General features: G+C 36.1%; 1 protein-coding gene across 2 annotated transcripts in view; it reads left to right on the top strand.

The window, feature by feature from the left end:
• Abca3 (ATP binding cassette subfamily A member 3) overlaps positions 1-19,614 on the top strand; it is a 271,865-nt gene that overhangs the window by 171,953 nt on the left and 80,298 nt on the right. For both annotated transcript variants that reach the window (XM_067150289.2, XM_067150288.2), the window contains exon 20: positions 564-840. In XM_067150289.2, coding sequence (XP_067006390.2) covers positions 564-840 — 277 coding nt within the window. The remainder of the gene's footprint in view (positions 1-563; positions 841-19,614) is intronic.

Here is a 19,614-nt window from a genome sequence, read left to right as displayed (position 1 = left end):
AATGTCATTTGGCTGAATGAAGTAGACTTAGAGAAGAAGTTGACAGCAAAGAAGTGTAGTAGTCTTCTTCATAAGAAATGCTTATTATTGCTGAAGTATGGCAGCAGAAATCTTCAACAGAAGAAGTTCAAACATTGTGATTTTGCCATATTATTCACACAAAGTTCACACTTTTTTCTGTTTGTGATTTGCCATCTTTTCAAGAAGAAAGCTTCAGTACATTTTGAAAAAACCCACCAAAATTTTGAATTATTCTCCTACCAAATAACTAAAAGAATTTCCTAATCATTTTTGGATATTTTCTTTTTAAAAATCAGTTTTTTCACTAACTCAAAAAATGCTGGTTTCAAACTATTGTTAATAGTCCCACATTAATGGCAAATCTTTTCTTCAGATAGAATTATCACCGGACAACTTCCTGCAGTTCTTTCATTCTAACAAACTTATATGTTTTAATTGCCTTTGTAATGTATATTAATTATTAAATCAGATACCATTAATAAAATGTTTGTCATAAAAACTATACTATTATTATTAACATGACATATTTCTAATTTTTACAGGCATCTATACAAATGAATGGAAATAATGTTGGATTCCAAATAGCATTTAACATTGGATTCAGCATGTCATTTGTGGCAGCATACTTTGTAATGTTCCCCATCAAAGAACGAATCTCCAAATCAAAGCATCTCCAGTTTGTATCTGGTGTGGAGGTGTTAAGTTTTTGGTTTGTCTCTCTGGCGTGGGATGGTATCATCTTCCTCTTGCCTGCACTAGGACTCATCATTACACTGGCATCTTTTCAAGAAGAAAGCTTCAGCACATTTGAAGAGTTAGGTGAGAAGTAACAGAAAATTATACTTAAACAGTAGTAGTTACACATATCTATAAATTCATAGTTCCCTCTGCAGCCAGAATGAAAAATGATAATCTCAAAACATTTTATCTGCTCATTTTTTAATTATGCAGCTAAATTTTATATCATTCAGCTAATGAAGTGCAAATGGTCTATCTAATTTCCATGCATTATCCATGGTATAATAAGCCTGACTCCATCTGGTGGCATTTGAAGCTGCTCAAATTAATCAGATCAGCCTCGTGGGGATTGATCTATTGGCATATAAAAGAACTCCTGGAGGTCAAAATTCCAGCACCTCAGCATATCCAGAGAGTAGTCAGTTGGACGTAAAACCAATAATATTATTACTTCTTTGATATTGGCCAACTTGGACCACGTAAAGTAACTTTCTCATGCTTTTGTCTTCCTTTCTTTTCGGTCTCTCCCGTACTTTTCCTTTCACTGTGTGCTGTCCTTCTTTCATCCATCCAGAAAGCTGTACAGTTTCTGTCTTTTTCCAGAAAACCCCTAACTTTATAATTCTATTGCAAAATGTAAGCCTGACTAGAATTTTGGTTAAATCCTTTTCCTCCTTGATGAACCAGCTTATTTGTGTTTTGGGGTTTTTGTTAAAATGGTCTCTTTCTTTTTGAGCAGTCTTTCTGGGTTCATTTAGATCAAGTGACCATAAAAATTTCTTCTTCTGCTGCAGGCACCTGATAATTATTTAGTTTAGCTATAAACTTCTTTATAAATATTCAAGTACTCCCCAACATTTCTTAGTCCAAGTAAAATCCTTAGTACTTTCCTTTCCTTTTTCTCTAATTCTTGAGTTTCTCCTTTTTTGTTTACAAATAAACATTCTGCTGCATAAAGATATTCCAATTTAATGACAGTGTTGTAACGTTGAATGTTTGCTTTTATGGAAGGTGATTTTTTGTCGTAAGTGTCTTTTGTTCACTGATAAGCCAATTTTATTTTCTGAGCTCTTTTCTTGTTAGCTTCTTTATCTAGGCATTTTGGCTGTATTGTTTTTGTTTGAGTTATCTTTCCATAGACAGGTTTTATGCAGTTCTCTATGATACCCTATTCTGTGCTAATTTTTTCATTTCTGCATGACTACTACATCCTCCATCTACTCTAATCTATTTGTCAAATTCATACCTTGGTCTACCCCTGACCTTTTTACCACCTACAGTACAACTCCCTCAGAAACCAACTGAACAAATCCTAAGTGTCTTAAGATGTGTCCCACCATTCTTGCAGCAGCTATTGGGGCTATTAATGAAACAATTATTTTTTTTTAAATTTGAAACATTAAATAAAATTTAGAATCATTAACACCATATCATAAAATCAAAATTAAACAAGGTAAAATATAGGGAAACTAATGGCAGGATGTGGACAGTGGAGGGAACCCTATGAAGTTGTGGATCGAAGAACTTTTGTGGCCGAAACTTCAACCAAAGAATAATTTAGTTAATACCTACTCATAGTTATAACTTATCTATATACTGTATATAAAAGAACTTGTCCTGACTGACTGACTTACTAACTGACTAACTGACTGACTGACTGACTGACTGACTGACTGACTGACTGACTCATCATCACTGAGCCAAAACTACTGGACATAAAGAAATGAAATTTTGAGGATACATTCATATTAACATGTAGGTGCTCGCTAAGGGATGATTTTTGGATATTCCATCGCTAAGGGGATTAAAAGGGGGGTTAATTTTTAAAATGAGTGTATCTATATCTCAAAACTTTAAAGGTTTACAGATGTAAAAATTGGCATTTAGAATTTCCTTTAAAAATAAAGAAACACATATTTTTTTGTTTTCACAAAATCCCAATAGGACGGGTGGAAAAGGGTGAAAAAGGGGTTGAATGCCTTTAATGAGGCTACTTATATTTCAGAAACTGAAGATATTACAGACCTGAAAATTGGTATTTGGGATCTCCTTTACATATTTTCTTGTGTTTGGAAAATCCAAATAATGGGGTTGAAAAGTGGGGGTGGGTGAATTTTGAAAATGAGTTTATCTATATCTCATAACTTTAAAAATTTACAGATGTAAAAATTGGTATTTGGAATCTCCTTTAAAAATAAAGAAACACACTTTTTCTTTTTGTCTTTGAAAAATCCTAATAGGAGGGGTGAAAAGGGGTGAAAAATGGTTGAATGCCTTTGATGAGGATACTTAAATCTCAGAGGTAAGGTAAGGGTGTTTTCTACCCGAAGGCAGGTCCAAACCTCCACAAAGGTGTGCCTGAACCGGAGTTTACATACGGTAGGGTGGCCAGTTCCTTTCCACTCCTCCATACCCTTACACCCCCCTCCCCCCCCCCCCCACCAACAGCACGTGGCAACCCATCCAAATCTTGACCACGCCCAATGTTGCTTAACTTCGGAGAACTCATGGGATCCATTGTTTCAACACAGCTACGGCTGTTGGCTATATCTCAGAAACTGAAGATATTACAGACCTGAAAATTGGTATTTGGGATCTCCTTTAAAAATAAAGAAACATGTACTTTTTGTTTTTGGAAAATCCAAATAGTGGGGGATGAAAAAGGGGGTGAGTTTTTAAAATGAGTGTATCTATATCTCAAAACTTTAAAGTTTACAGATGTAAAAATTGATATTTAGAATCTCCTTTAAAAATAAAGAAACATGTATTTTTTTTTCTTTCTGAAAATCCCAATAGGAGGGGTGAAAAAGGGTGATAAGTGGTTGAATGCTTTTAATGTGGATACTTATGTCTCAGAAACTGAAGATATTACAGACCTGAAAATTGGTATATGGGATCTCCTTTAAAAATAAAGACATATGTATTTTTTGTTTTAGGAAAATTCAATTAATCGGAGGTTAAACAGGAGTGACAAATTGGGGTTAATTTTTAGAAAGATTATATCTGCAGTATATCTCAGAAACCTAAAATGTTACAGTTGTAAAAATTGATATTTGGAATCTCCTCTAAAAGTAAAGAAACATAGATCATTTATTTTTGGAAACTCCACTTAAGGGGAACTAAAAAGGGGGTGAAATTTTAAAATGATAATTTTTACAGTATATCTCATAAACTTAACATGTTACAGAATAGAAAAATGGTATTTTTATCTCTATTAAAATTAAAGAAATGTGTTTTTTTTTTTTTTTTTTTTGGAAAAACCACTTGGGGTTGAATTCTTTTAATTAGGATACTGATATCTCAAAACTGAATATGTTACAGGTGTGAAATTTGGTATTGGAATTTGCTTTTAAAGTAAGAAAAGCATATTCTGGGAAAATCCAATGACGTGAAAATTGGTATTTGGATCTCCTTTAAAAACAAAGAAAAATGCATTTTGTGGGGGAGGGGGAGAATCATCTTGGGGGGCGGGAGTGAAAAGGAGTTAAACTCCTTTCATGAGGACACATTTCTCAAAACCTGAAGATGTTAGAGTCATGATAATTGGTATGTAGAATATCCTTTACTATTAAAGAAACAAGTATTTTTGCCAAAAAGTTCACTTAAGGAGGGTAGTGTGAAAGGAAGTGACAAAAAGGTAATTATGTTTATGAGGATACTTATATCTCAAAACTGAAAGTAACAGACATGAACATTGCTATTTGGAATCTCCTTTAAACAAAAAGAAACTTGCCTCCTTTTTTTGGGGGGGGGGGTAAATAAACTTAATGGGGGTCGGGTGAATAAAAAGGTGAGACCAATTGATTTTACCATTCATAATGAGCTTATAAGGAGCCTCTGTGGCTCACGCAACAGTGTGCCGGCTCTCACCGCTGGGTTCCATGGCTCAAATCCTGGTCACTCCATGTGAGATTTATGCTGCACAAAGCGGAGGCAAGACAGGCTTACCTCCGGGTACTCCGGTTTTCCCTGTCATCATTAATTCCGGCAACACTCTCCAATATCATTTCATTTCATTTGTCATTCATTAATCATTGCCCCAGAGGAGTGCGACAGGCCTCAGCAGCTGGCACAATTCCTATCCTCGCCGCTAGATGGGGGCTTTATTCATTCCATTCCTGACCCGGTCGAATGACTGGAAACAGGCTGTGGATTTTCAGTGTACTTATTCTGGTCATAAACTGATCATTTTTAATCTTTCCTGGGTTCGTTTTCAAGAGCCATCTTTTCCTTTGGAGAATGTTCTTAGATTACAGTAGATTCTCCCGGCATATAAATAAACATTTAAACACATTTGAAATAAACGATACGAATGAGATTGACCATGCAATTGTTCACCTCTATAGTAAGGTCAGTAATGCATGGAAGTATGTCATTCGTATCGCCAGAAATCTTGCGCACTTGCCTAATTGCGACAATGGTGCTGGTCACATTTTCAGCAATGACAATGGCAGCAGATGTAATTTACTGCCAAGTAGCCATCTTGCATCTTGCTGTGGGGTCCAGAACAACAACAACAACAACAACAACAACAACAACAATAATAATAATAATAATAATAATAATAATAATAATAATAACATCTTGGACCATCGTCAAAATATGCGGACCGCGATGGAAATGTGTCCTGGACGGGTAATGACTATGAATGCAGTCTGGCCGCGGGTTCAGTATCGCTAAGGCACCCAAGACGACACCACGCCGGATCTCCTCAAGGATTTGATCCATATTAAAAATGCTTATAGAAAAAGATGGCAAAGATTTAGAGATCCAACTGACCGGGTGGAATACCTGGACGTAGCCCGGGAAGTACAAAATCAATTGCTGGAATGAAAGATTGAAAAATGGGAGGATCTTTGCCGTAATCTCTCAGAAAATGAGTCAGATCACAAATTTTGGTGGATTATATACAAAACATAAAGCATCCAATTATAAAGTTCAGTATAATACCGTAGCAAAACGCGGGTATCTTGCTAGTTTATTATAAAATCATTAAACAAAAATAAATAAGGAACACTATTTACTGGTAGCATAAACACAAATGAAAATACAAATCCTGAATGAATGAAGTTGCAATATTACAATCTTGCCGATACTAACTTAGACTTCATGGAAAATACTTGTAATGTGAAGCAATCACACCTTCATCAAAACAAAACAAAAAAGTAAAAGGAAAACATTTTAAAATGAATCAAAATTGCTGAGGTCAAGCTTAATGAAAAATGAATTTAAGTTACAAAACTGTTAGAAAAGACTTGCCTCATGGCAACTTGAAGATGGATTTAAGACCTCTTTTGACAATTGTAAATTACAATTGATTTCTGATAGAAAAATCAAGGGGTAAGTGACATATTAAAACGTGAAATAAAATAAAATTAAGTTACATTAGGAAATTTAAGATTTGCTTACCCCAAGAGAAGGCAATCTTATGTTTATTTTAAGGACACTTCCTCTAAAGCATTACTTTGTCAATTTTATACATTTTTCATCTAAACAGTGTTATGTGGCTGAAGATGTTGATAATATACGAAACATGTACCACTTTTGACCATTAAAAATTGCCTTAAGCAATCATTGTATCGACTAGGTGGAAAATAAATACTTAATTGTGAATGGATGGTGCAATCGGCAGCAGCACAGCAAAATTAATGACCAATGACTGCACAGGAGTTACCTTTTGATTTAGTATTTAAACCAATCAAATTTAAATTTTTAATTGGACGCTTGTTAGGAAACACCTCAAAGCTTGAATCTTGTGCAAGTCCCAGAAAAATCAACACGTGTGGTACAGGATGTACCACATGTTTTGATGATAAAATTTAATACAATTTTAAATGATCCAAAATGTACTTGAAGAAGGCCAAATATATAAACTCTCGCAGCACACATCACAATTCTATCTCTTCTTCTGGTCAAATTTTGCCAAATTTGGCTGTATTATTTTTCCTGTATACTTGAATGTATTCACTCTACTGATTCTGTTGTATCTTATGTTTAGGAAACTTGAAGCATTGTTAATGTTCGTTACTAATTCTATCTTCTCAAAATAAATTTGTAGCCCTGCCTTTTCCACTGGCTTATTTGTTCAGTTGCAGTTTCAATGTTTTTGAAAAATATTGCTAAGTCATCTGCGAAAGCTAGACAATTAAGTTTGACATTCAACTTTTTGTATCTTGATCTGATTTCTTGGATTCCTTTTTCTTGGACTCTAAAGTTTCATTCTCTTAATACCTTTTCCAAAATGCAGTTAAAGAGCATTAGGGAAAGTATAATTTTGATGTACTCCAGGTTTGATTTCAAACAGTTCTGGGATTTCTCCACAGAATTTTATTTTGGACTTTCATTCTGTTAATATTTCTATAATTATTGACAAGGTATTTTTATCTGTGCCAAATTCTTTAAGAGTATTGCTGAGTGTTTCTCTGTCCACAAAATCATAAGCTCTTTTAAAGTCTAGAAAGGTTTAGATTTAGGCTTCCAAGACAGTAGTAGGCCTATCTGATGATCAATTTTAGATTCAAAATTCATTCTATACAGGACCTGCCCTTCCTAAATCCTCCTTGATACTCACCGAGCTGATGGACCACTTGTTCTTCCAAAGAATTTTGAAGAACTTTGAATAAGATTTTGTACATAACAGCCACTAAAGAGAATCCTCTGTAGTTGATAACATCTGCCTTATTCCCTTTCTTGTGTAAAGGATGCATGAGAGTACAGTACATTACCATTCTTCTGGAATTTCTCAGATTCCAAAATTTCTTCTATAAGTTAATGAAGTTCTTCAATCATATCACTGTTAAAGTAAAGTGTTCATTTTAAAGTTATTTAATTATTCACTGAAATATGTTTTAATCATTTTTATTTTCTTTGATATCTATTATTGTTTTATTGATGTAATGGCTGACTGATGTATGTAGAAGAATTTTGTTTTTCCTTTGTTGTACCTAGTGTAAATTTCAAATAAAAAGTTAAAATACTTTCAATAATTAAATAATCATCACTAGCATATTTCCTCATGTCTGTAACAATTGGATTTTGAGTTATTTTATTATATACTTGATTTCAGGTTTGTCTGATGGTTTTGAATTTGGAAAAAAAATATTTTCAGGTTCTATTTTATCAAAACTTATCACTGATATTCCACAGTTGAAGAGCTTCCTGAATTACCCTCCTAAGAGTTCACGGTTTTCTCTATTATTAATAGCAACTTATCGATTTTCTCTTTTGAAACAAAAACCTGGCAACTGATAATTTGTTAACTTAGTTTTTAATGTCCTTCTTTTTTACTCTTTTTTGAAATTTTCAAAATCATTTGAAAGTGATTTTTCAAAATTTCTCAACATTTTTACCATTATCTTTTTTTGATATTTGAAGTCCAAGTAATCACCTTCTTTCTTTGTAGAATACCATCTTTTCATCCACTTTTTTAATGGAGCTGTTTCTTTGGCAGCTTCTACTACTTTGTCACTGATTTTTTTACCATTCACTAGCGGTGGTGGTGGTGGTGGTGGTGGCAGTGAAAACTAAGGAGGAAATACAACTAGGCAACCATCCTCTATATAACACTAATCAGAAAGAAATAATGGAAGGGATCCAACACTTTGAAAAATGAAGGTATTGGCCAAAGGAAGACAAGGGCCACGAAGGGCCCTCAGAATCCAATAGCATTGGGGTCAGAAAAGAAGTGAGGAAAGTAACGGGAAACTACATCACTCCTTATTTCCCTAGTACGCCTCTTCAGTGATGCCTAGGCTATCTATGACAGCTGATGGCAGAGCTGTTGAGGATCCCACCAGCGGCATCACTGAGGACTGAACATACATACATACATACATACATACATACATACATACATACATACATACATACATACATACAGAAAAGAACAAGAGTTGACCAATGGAGGTTGGATAGGGTAGACTAAAGTGAGGAGCCTGGCACAAGTAAGTGGAAGGAATGCCAGGACTCAGATAAAGGGCCCGATGGTCACCAACCCACACTCCCACGTTGAGAGCCCCTGGGGGGCCCCTTTTAGTTGCCTCTTATACCAATCACTAGTTTCTAAGTTCTGGAAGGTTTCTTTGCTGTTTCATAATTTCTCTGAGCCACTCTTCGTTATTCTATCCCTAAGATTCCTAATTTTGTGTGTGTGTTGGGGGGAGGATAAACTTTACCTTAATTGCCGTCAAGTAGTGATCTGTCTCAATCCCTTTACATTCATTACTTCTTTACTGTTTTAACTTGAAAATGCAACATCATTAATTTGAAACTCTCCTAAATTTGGATTTGGTAATATCCATGGTGTTTTTGGGAAGCTTTTTCAATCAATCAATCAATCAATCAATCAATCAATCAATCAATCAATCAATCAATCAATCGATCGATCGATCGATCGATTGATCAATCGATCAATCAATCAGTCAATCAATTGATCGATCGATCAATCAATCAATCAATCAATCAATCAATACTGATCTGCATTTAGGGCAGTCACCCAGGTGGCAGATTCCCTATCTGTTCTTTTCCTAGCCTTAAATGATTTCAAAGAAACTGGATATTTATTGAACATCTCCCTTGGTCAGTTATTCCAATCCCTCACTCCCCTTCCTATAAATGAATATTTGCCCCAATTTGTCCTCTTGAATTCTAACTTTATCTTCATATTGTGATCTTTCCTACTTTTAAAGACACCACTCAAACTTATTCGTCTACTAATGTCATTTCATGCCATCTCTCCACTGGCAGCTCAGAACATACCACTTAGACGAGCAGCTCGTCTTCTTTCTCTCAAGTTTTCCCAACCCAAACTTTGCAACATTTTTGTAACGCTACTCTTTTGTCGGAAATCACTCACAACAAATTGAGCTGCTTTTCTTTTGATTTTTTCCAGTTCTTGAATCAAGTAATCCTGGTGAGGGTCCCATACACTGGAACCATACTCTAGTTGGGGTCTTACCAGAGACTTATATGCTCTCTCCTTTACATCCTTACTCATCATCATCATCATCATTTCTCTGCTCCAGCAAGCCGGGTGCAGTTGTGTACGAGCCTCCTCCAGTTTGTCCTATCCATCAACAGGTGCTGCTCATATATGCGATGCCAGTTCACATTTCCAATTTCAAGGTCCTTCAATATCTGTTTTTCCCAAACATCACGAGGTCTTCCTCTTGGTCTCTTTCCAGGAACATTGTGGTCAAAGTATGTTCGAGGAGTCCAATGAGGGTCCATTCTTTTCATGTGACCATACCATTGTGATCTCTTCACTTCCAGAGTCTCCAGCAAGCTTCTTTCCAATCCTAGCTGTTGCCAGATATCTACATTCCTTATTTTATCCTTTTTTTTTAGACCTAAGGTTGTAAATGCTTCATGCCAGAGATCTAGTCTAGTTTGTACTTCCACTTCTGCCTCACCCCATACCATTGCATCATCAGCAAAAATCAGGGCATTAGTTGTTGGATCCTTCCTTTTAACCGCTTTTAAAACTTCATTCATTATGATTATGAAGAGAAGTGGTGAAAGACAACTTCCTTGCTGGACTCCACTCTTCATTTGGAACCAACCTGACCTTCCATTCTGAATCTGGACACAACACTTGGTTTCATCATATAATCGTTGTACTCGTGCTATGATGTCATCGGGCACTTTCTTATGTCTTTAACCTTTTAACTGGGCATGACGTATATATTCGTACGCTGAATGTTACAGGGTAATGGGCATGACGAATATATACGTACTCGTCTTTTACCGCGAATATCTCCTGGGTATGACGAGCTACTTTGCCGCGTCGTGTATTGTCGTCTTAATTTATGTTTCCCTGCAAGATAGCAGCAAATGTCACGCTTCTTGAAGCTTATTTGTATTTATTTTACAACTGTGCGGTGCTACTTGTCCGCAGTAGGCCAAATATGGCAGAATCTAGTTGAAAGCATAAGTTTGAAACGCTCGTAGAAGACTAGATTATTCAACACGTAGAGAATGATTGTGACGATTTATCTTCTCAGAAATCCAAAGATGAGTGGTTTGATACAGATGAAGGTGAGTCTGATAGTGAAAGTGGTTCAGAGAATGAGAATGAAGAACAAGATGAACAACATGACGAATCGGATGAAGACGAAGTGCTAGACATCTTTCAATCTTCCCCGCCGCGTGGTGTTTCACGTCAGAAATTCTTATTTTCTGGTGCTAGTGGTGTAAATGTGGACTTCGACGATGAATCCAATGTGTTGGAATATTTTGAACAGTTCATAGGTGGTGATATGTTTCAACTAATTGCCGAACAGACCAAAGAGTATGCTAAACAGTTTTTAGAAGTCCACGGTCACGAGCAAGAGATTGGATGGATACAAATCCAACCGAGATAAAAACTCTAATTGGACTTCTAATGCTGCAGGGGATAGTTCCTAAGACAGAAAACAGTATGTACTTCTCAAAACGGGAAAGTATCGCAACCCCTTACTTTTCGAAAATTTTCTCTGAGACAAATCACTGCAGTTCTACTGAAGTAAATGACGTGACTGACCGTGAAGTTAATGTAAAATCTTCACAATGTCACTTGCAAGATGTGTAATTTGTAAATATTCCACTCTTTTATGTGTTTTAATTTTAGGTGCTAACATATGAACAAAACACTCAAATTTCAACCAGGTAAATGACCTTGCAGTTAATGAAAAATGGTTCAGAATGTCACATGCATGATATGATATATATAAATATACCTTGCTTTTATTTGTTTCAACTTTCGGCTGTAAAATATGGGCCAAAGTCTCAAATTCCAACCAGGTAAATGACCTTGCAGTTAATGTAAAAATGGTTGAACATTTCTATAACATTAAAATTAATTAATTAAAACTCCTTTATTTTACTTTTTGTATCACATATGAATGATATTCATGATATTACTAACTTTTATGCCTATCCTGCCGTGTAACAACAATCTGCTGAAAAAATACACAGGGCAGGTTACACCAAGCACATCAATAACACCCAGTTAAGAGGTTAACATTCCCATATATGCCTGCGTGGTACATGGTCATATGCTTTATCGATGTCCAGAAAAACAGTTATAAGTGTTTTACCTTTCTCCCAATACTTCTCATAGAGCATTCTGGTGGCAAAAATGAGGTCTATAGTTGATCTCTGAGATTGTTCCTCCTCAAGTGTAGGTTCAACATATTTGCTAATCCTGCTCTCAAGGATAGATTCGTAGATTTTGAGGCCATGTGACAGCTGAGTTATATCTCTGTAGTTGGTACATTTCTTTCTATCACCTTTTTTTCAACAATGGGATAATGATTCCTTGCTTCCAGTCATTGGGTATTATATTTCAGATTCTATTTAGAACCCTGTACATCCACTGTTGTCCAACCTCTCGTAATGCTTTGATCATCTCAACACTTAATTCATCTGATCCAGTTGATGTGCTGTTTTTCAGCTTAGATATTGCTGTCTCTACTTCCAACAATGTCAGACTAGTGGTATTTATGCCACCAAAATCATAAGGTTCGTCGTCTAATGGAGTGATATTTTCAATAACTGTTCAGCAAAGTTTCAAAGTGCCTTTGGAACTCCTGTAATATTTGGTCTTATTCCTAGTCACCTCACCATTAGGAAGTTCTACAGATTGGATAGATTCATTTTGAGTTCTTCTAATCTTAACAATACTGTATAACAGTTTTTTACTTCTATCCTGCATTATTTTGGTAGCCAGATTTTTCTTGCATTTCTGCTTTTCAGCTACAATCAAGTGTTTGACCTGTAATTTTTTTCTTTCTGTAAAGTGACAGCTTCTCCTGTATTTCATGTTGATCTCCCCATTTTCTTGTTCGATATAAGGATCTTCTCGCACAGTTTCTGTCAGTGATAGCCTTTTTAATATCCTTACTACAATCCCTAAACACTCTCATAACAATGTGCAGAGATCTGTACCCATTATTTACAATCCCATTTATGTGATTACCCCAATGAAGACCTTTCCTTATATTAACACCTAGATACTTACAATGATCCCCAAATGGAACTTTCACCCCATCAATGCAGTAATTAAAACTGAGAGGACTTTTACTATTTGTGAAACTCACAACCTGACTTTTAACCCCATTTATCAGCATACCATTGCCTGCTGTCCATCTCAAAACATTATCGAGGTCATGCTGCAGTTGCTCACAATCTTGTAACTTATTTATTACTCTATACAGAATAACATCATCTGCAAAAATCCTTATATCTGATTCCACTTCTTTACTAATATCACTTATATATATAAGAAAACATGAAGGTCCAATAACACTGCCTTGAGGAATTTCTTTCTTAATTATTACAGGGTCAGATAAAGCTTCGCCTACTCTAATTCTCCGAGATCTATTTTCTAGAAATATAGCAACCCATTCAGTCACTTTTTCATCTAGTCCAATTGCACTCATTTTTGCCAGTAGTCTCCCATGATCCACCCCAGGCCCAGAACTAGGGCAGGGGGAGCACGTGCCCCGGGTGGCAGATTCAGGGGGCGGCAAAATTTGAAAAGTTTATTAAAAAATAATATAAAAATAAGTTATTTAATTTTTTCAAAAAATAATACCACAGTTAATATTGGAGTGAGTCTTATATTGTTATGCCTATTACTGATGTGAATAATTAGTAGCCTGAGCGCTCGGCAGCGGAGTCGGGCTCGAAAACAGTCTGACCTTGACGCGATGCGCGAGCATCTCATCTACCTCACCCCCTTTCTCCCCATGCTCCCCTCCGCTTCCAACAAACAGTAAACTAAACACACACTGCAGTCATCATTGTCGTTATTGACAGCTACACATGTAGCCTGCGTACACTGTTGTTTGCGTCTGTTAATACAAACTGACAGTTGTTTTTATTTTATTTTCATTTTGTATTTAGTTATTAGTGTTCGGAAATAATAATAATAAGTTATTTAATTTTTTCAAAAATAATACCACAATTAATATTGTTTAATTTTATTTAATTTTGTTGCCCAGTTCAGTATTCAGTATTTAGTTATGAGTGTTCGGAGTGTTGGTTAGTTATTTGTATTACCGTTTATCAGTGTTTGGAAAATGGAATTGTTTAGTACACTTTGAGCTGCGTTTTTATCAGTTTCCAAATTATGGATGGCAGAAAACAACTCACTGGAGCCGAGTATAGAAAACTTACCAAAGAAAAAAAGGAAGAAAGAAAGCTATGTGCTGTTACAAACACCAAAATTAAAAGCATTTTTCTTAAAACCTAATGTTAATGAAGAGGAAGGCTCAAAAGAAAAATCAGGTAAGTAAATATTAATTTTTATTTCAATAATTAAATTATAGCACATTAGGGAAGAGATGAATTAATTATGCCTTATCAGACTTTACGACAATTTTTTTAACACTTCATTTTGTAATGTATCATATTACTGATTGAATTTTAATCCCGGCTTTTAATATTTTAGATGACGTTGAAGTTGGAGAGGAAGGCACGCAACATGTCGAACTTTGCAAGAAACTCAGTCCTACTGGTGAAGCGAATGAAGATGAATTATAATCTCATCCAGACCCTACAACTGGTCTTCAAGAAACGTCTGAGTTTTCCTTTGATTTTAGGGATCCTGGTTCATGGCCACAGAGATTTTCATATTCTGAAAGGTGTTACAAAAATGAGCTTTGGAAATCTGATTGAGCCAAATTTAAGTAATAGCAGCAGAGAAGGATGTAACTTAACCAAAGATTGGTTTTATAAAGTTCTCAAAAATGGAGAAAAAGTAAAGAGATCATGGTTAGGCTATAGTGAAAGTAAGAAATCTCTATATTGTGTTCCCTGCAGGCTGTTTTCACACTTAGCATCAAATCAAGTGCCTTCCTTACCTAAAGGAAAAGGACTTACTAACTGGAGAAAACTCAGTGAAAAATTGCCTGAACATGAAAATTCATCCAACCACAAACTTTGCTTTTGTTTGTGGAAAGCTTTAGAATCTTGTTTAGGAAAGGAAGGTATTGATGCAGAACGCCAAAACCAGACATACAAATTATGCACAGGAGAGTTTTCCACCTATTCAATACTAAGTTGTATTTACAATATAATGTAAATAAATTTCTTCATTATAAGACACGACACAAGAATTAATGTAATTCATGGGTCTGGAGTGAGTCTTATACTGATATGCCTACTACTGATATGAATGTAAATTACATTGTAAATACAACTTAGTAATGAATAGGTGGAAAACTCTTCTGTGCATAATCTATATGTTATCTCAGTTCAATACGGACCAACAACATGAAGTTCATAACCCTTGATCCAAAACCAAATCCATCAAGGAGACTCTAACTGGAAGGCGGTATTGCGCTGCATTATCGATGCTATTCTATTCCTAGCAAAGCAAGGGAGTCCATTCCAAGGAACTAAAGAAGACTATGATTTCAGCCACCCATCCAGTGGAAAGTTCTTGAACACAGTAGAACTTATATTGCATTACAATGTCCCTCTTCTACAACATATTGAGTGGCATAAGAAAGGGCAAATCTCATATTTCTCACATAGAATACAAGATGAGTTCCTTGAAATTATTGCCAATAACATAAGGCAAAAGATAATACAAGACATTTTGGATGCGAAATATTATTCCTTAATATTTGACTGCACTCTGGATATCAGCCGCAGTGAGCAAATGACTCAAGTAGTTTGTTACGTCAAAACAAATACATCGGAGGTAGAAGAAGGTTTTATTGATTTTTTCCCAGTAGTGACAAAACAGGTGAAGGTCTCAGCCAAGAAATCCTAAAAAAAATTAGACAAAGATGGACTAAACTTAGAGAACTGTAGATGCCAATCCTACGACAATGGGGCAAATATGGCCAGGAAGTATAAAGGAGTTCAGTCCAGACTACTTCAGGAGAACGAGCTAGCATATTTTGTCCCATGTGCTGCTCACTCCCTCAATTTAGTTGGCGCTAATGTGGCCAGTGCTACTATTGAGGCTGAGAATTTTTTCAGAACTCTGAACAGTATGTATTCTTTCTCTGCGGCTTCAACTTCACGCGGGGAAGTTCTCCAAAAATATGTGCCACTGACATTGAAACCTGAAAGCAATACAAGATGGTCTGCAAGATTAAATGCAGTCGAAGTTGTGCAGGCTGTAGAGGATCTTAAAAACCATGATCTCTCAACACCTCAAACTAAGAGTGAGGCCAGCTCCCTTTTGAAAAATATTGGGAAACTTGAATTTGTTGTTTTCACATGTTTTTGGCATGCTTTGTTCAAAAATATCAATCAAGTCAGTGAGTTTTTGCAAAGAAAATATGTAACAGTAGATTTGGCTGCCCGGAACCTTCAAGGTCTTTTAATGCTTCATCTGAGGCCATTACTGAGGGTAAATTCTTAGCAAGCATGAGTGATCTACCATTTGAGTTCTCAGAAAAAAAGACAAAGAAAAAAAATGCCAGATGAGCTGTGTGGCGATGAAGCTCAGACAAGTACTGAGAATGTGTACCAAGTAGCTATGTTACAGGTTATTGACCAGATGATTACAGAACTCAGTGACAGGTTTAAGGCTTTGGACAACATAAACAGCAAGTTTGGATATTTGAATGGAGTTTGAATTAAAGAAATGCAAACAAAAGATCTAAAAATGAAAGCAGAAGAATTGGCAGATTGATCTCAACATTGAAGAATTTAAATTTGAAATAGAAAGTTTCAAGCACCACGTTTTATCAGTTGACAAAAATTTAAAGGAAGCCACATCAAAAATGTTAAGTCTTATTTAAAAAAATAAACTAGAGGAAGTCTACCTTGACATTACTACTGCACTGAGAATGTTTTTCCCATTGCCAGTTACAGTGTCATCTGGAGAACAAAGTTTTGGCAAACTTAAAATCATAAAAAAGTACATGAGAAGTACAACGGGACAGGAGAGACTCTCTAATCTAAGTATAATATCAATTGAACACAAACGAGCATCCCTTATCAACTTTGACGACAGCATCGGTACATTTGCAGCTAAGAAGGCTCAAAGAATTCAATTTTGAGGTACAATACATAACAAATTTTTGCGTAGTTACAATTGAGTTACACTACAAACAAATTATTTATATTAGTCACGTATAAGTGTATTAATATAAGTGTTTTTCATAAATAAAACTTCTTAATAGTATACATATGGTGCGTAATTTCAACTGCCACATCTAAAAAAATAGCTTACGGAGGTATTATATTTTAGTGGTAGGGGGAGTGGAAGGGAGAAGGATTGGGGGAGGCAAACTGATCTTTGCCCCCATCTGACAAAACTCCTAGTTCCAGCCCTGATCCACCCTATCAAATGCTTTAGACAGGTCAATCAGAATACAGTCCATTTGACCTCCTAAATCCAAGTTATCTGCTATATCTTGCTGGAATCCTACAAGTTGAGGTTCAGTGGAATAACCTTTCCTAAAACCAAACTGCCTTCTATTGAACCAGTTATTAATTTTGCAAACATGTCTAATATAATCAGAAAGAATGCCTTCCCAAAGCTTACATACAATGCATGTCAGACTTACTAGTCTGTAAGTTTCAGCTTTATGTCTATCACCCTTTCCTTTATACACAGAGGACCGGGTGAGTGGTCCGTGTGGTTAGGAGCACGCAGCTGCGAGCTTGCATCCGGGAGATAGTGGGTTCGAATCTCACTGTCGGCAGCCCTGAAGGTGGTTTTCTGTGGTTTCCCATTTTCACACCAGGCAAATTCTAGGACTGTACCTTACTTAAGGCCATGGCTGCTTCCTTTCAACTCCTAGCCCTTTCCTACCCCATTGTCGCCATAAGACCTATCTGTGTCAGTGCGACGTAAAGCTACTAGCAAAAACAAAATATGCACAGGGGCTACTGTAGCAACTCTCCATTCATTTGGTATAGCTCCTTCAACCAAACAATAATCAAATAAGTACTTCAGAAATGGTACTATATTCCAACCCATTGTCTTTAGTATATCCCCAGAAATCTTATCAATTCCAGCCGCTTTTCTAGTTTTCGATATTTTTATTTTTATTGTAAATGTCATTGTTATCATATGTAAATTTTAATACTTCTTTAGCATTAGTCTCCTCCTCTATCTGGACATTCCCTTGTAACCAACAATCTTTACATACTCCTGACTGAATACTTCTGCCTTTCGAAGTTCCTCGCATACACACTCCCCTTGTTCATTAATTATTCCTGGAATATCCTTCTTGGAACCTGTTTCTGCCTTAAAGTACCTATACATACCCTTCCATTTTTTTTTTTTTTTAACTAAAATTTGTGTGACTGCCAATTATACTTGCCATCATGTTATCCTTAGCTGCCTTCTTTGCTATATTCAACTTCCTACTAGATTCCTTCAATTTCTCCTTACTTCCACCGTCATTTCTAACTCTAAATCTTTCAAATCTGCACCTCCCTCATAGTCTCTTTATTTCTCGATTATAATAAGGTGGGTCTTTACCATTCCTTACCACCTTGAAATGTACAAACCTGTTTTCACATTCCTCAACAATTGCTTTAAACCCATCCTAGAGTCTGTTTACATTTTTATTTACTGTTTTCCACCGATTATAGTTACTTTTTTAAAACTGCCTCATGCCTGCTTTATCAGCCATATGGTACTGCCTAATAGTCCTACTTTTAAGACTGTCCTTCCTATCATATTTATTTTTTACTATGACGAAAACAGCTTCATGATCACTAATACCATCTATTACTTCGGTTTTTCTATAGAGCTCATATGGTTCTACAAGCACCACATCCAGGATATTTTTCCCTTTAGTTGGTTCCATCACTTTCTGAATCAGCTGTCTAGCTTGTTTGCCATTTGTTGGCCATGCTTCCTGTCATTCGCATTTCCTTCCCAACTGACATTTGGTAAATTCAGACCCCCCGCTGCAATCACATTCCTTTCCATGTCATTTCCCACATAGCTGATTATCTTATCAAATAATTCTGAATCCATGTCAGAGCTACCCTTTCCCGGTCTGTAGACTCTAAAAACATCAAGTTGCCTATTATCTTTAGAAATGAGCTTTACACCTAGCATTTCATGTTTGTCATCTTTAACATTTTTGTAGCTTACAAATTCTTCTTTCACCAGAATGGATACCCCCACTCCCACCATTCCTATCCTATCTCTACGATACACACTCAGTTCCATATAAACTTTCTGCATCCATTATATCATTTCTCAGCCATGATTCAACTCCTATTACAATATCTGGTAAGTATATATCCATTAAATTAGTTAATTCTATTTCTTTCTTTACAATACTTCTACAGTTCAACACTAACATTTTTATGTCATCCCTACTTGAATTCCAGATCTCTGTAACCTTATCACCGTTCCCTAGACCACCTCATTTCCCTGAATGTACCTCCCTATTACCCTTCCAAACAAATTTCCTAACTTATAAGTATCACTGCCGTTTAAGTGAAGGCCACCTGAGCACAAATCCCTATCTCCTACCCACCCATTAGGATCTAGAAATTTCACTCCCAGTTTCCCACATACCCACTCCATAGTCTAATTTAAATCTCCAATCACCCTCCAGTTAGTATCCCTTCTACACAGTGTTCCACTGATAACAATCTCCACTTCCTTAAACTACACCCGTGCTGCATTTACCCAATCCCACACATCTCCAACTATGTCGATACTTATACCAGCTTGCCTTACGTTGCTGGTACCAATATGAAACACTAACACCTTCTCCTTCCCCTCCTCCTTCTCTTCTACTTTCCTCAACATCTGCCCCAACCTAATTCCTAGATAACACTCTACCCTGTTTCCCTTTCCTCCACACACTTTCCCCACGTGTCTAACGATGAAATCCCCCATGACCAGAGCCTCAACCCTACTCACCTCATTTGATC

Source organism: Anabrus simplex, chromosome 6, assembly GCF_040414725.1.
Source record: "Anabrus simplex isolate iqAnaSimp1 chromosome 6, ASM4041472v1, whole genome shotgun sequence".
NCBI classification, from domain to species: domain Eukaryota; kingdom Metazoa; phylum Arthropoda; class Insecta; order Orthoptera; family Tettigoniidae; genus Anabrus; species Anabrus simplex.
Note: the sequence above shows the minus strand (reverse complement) of the source record. Positions and strands in the feature narration are given on the sequence as shown.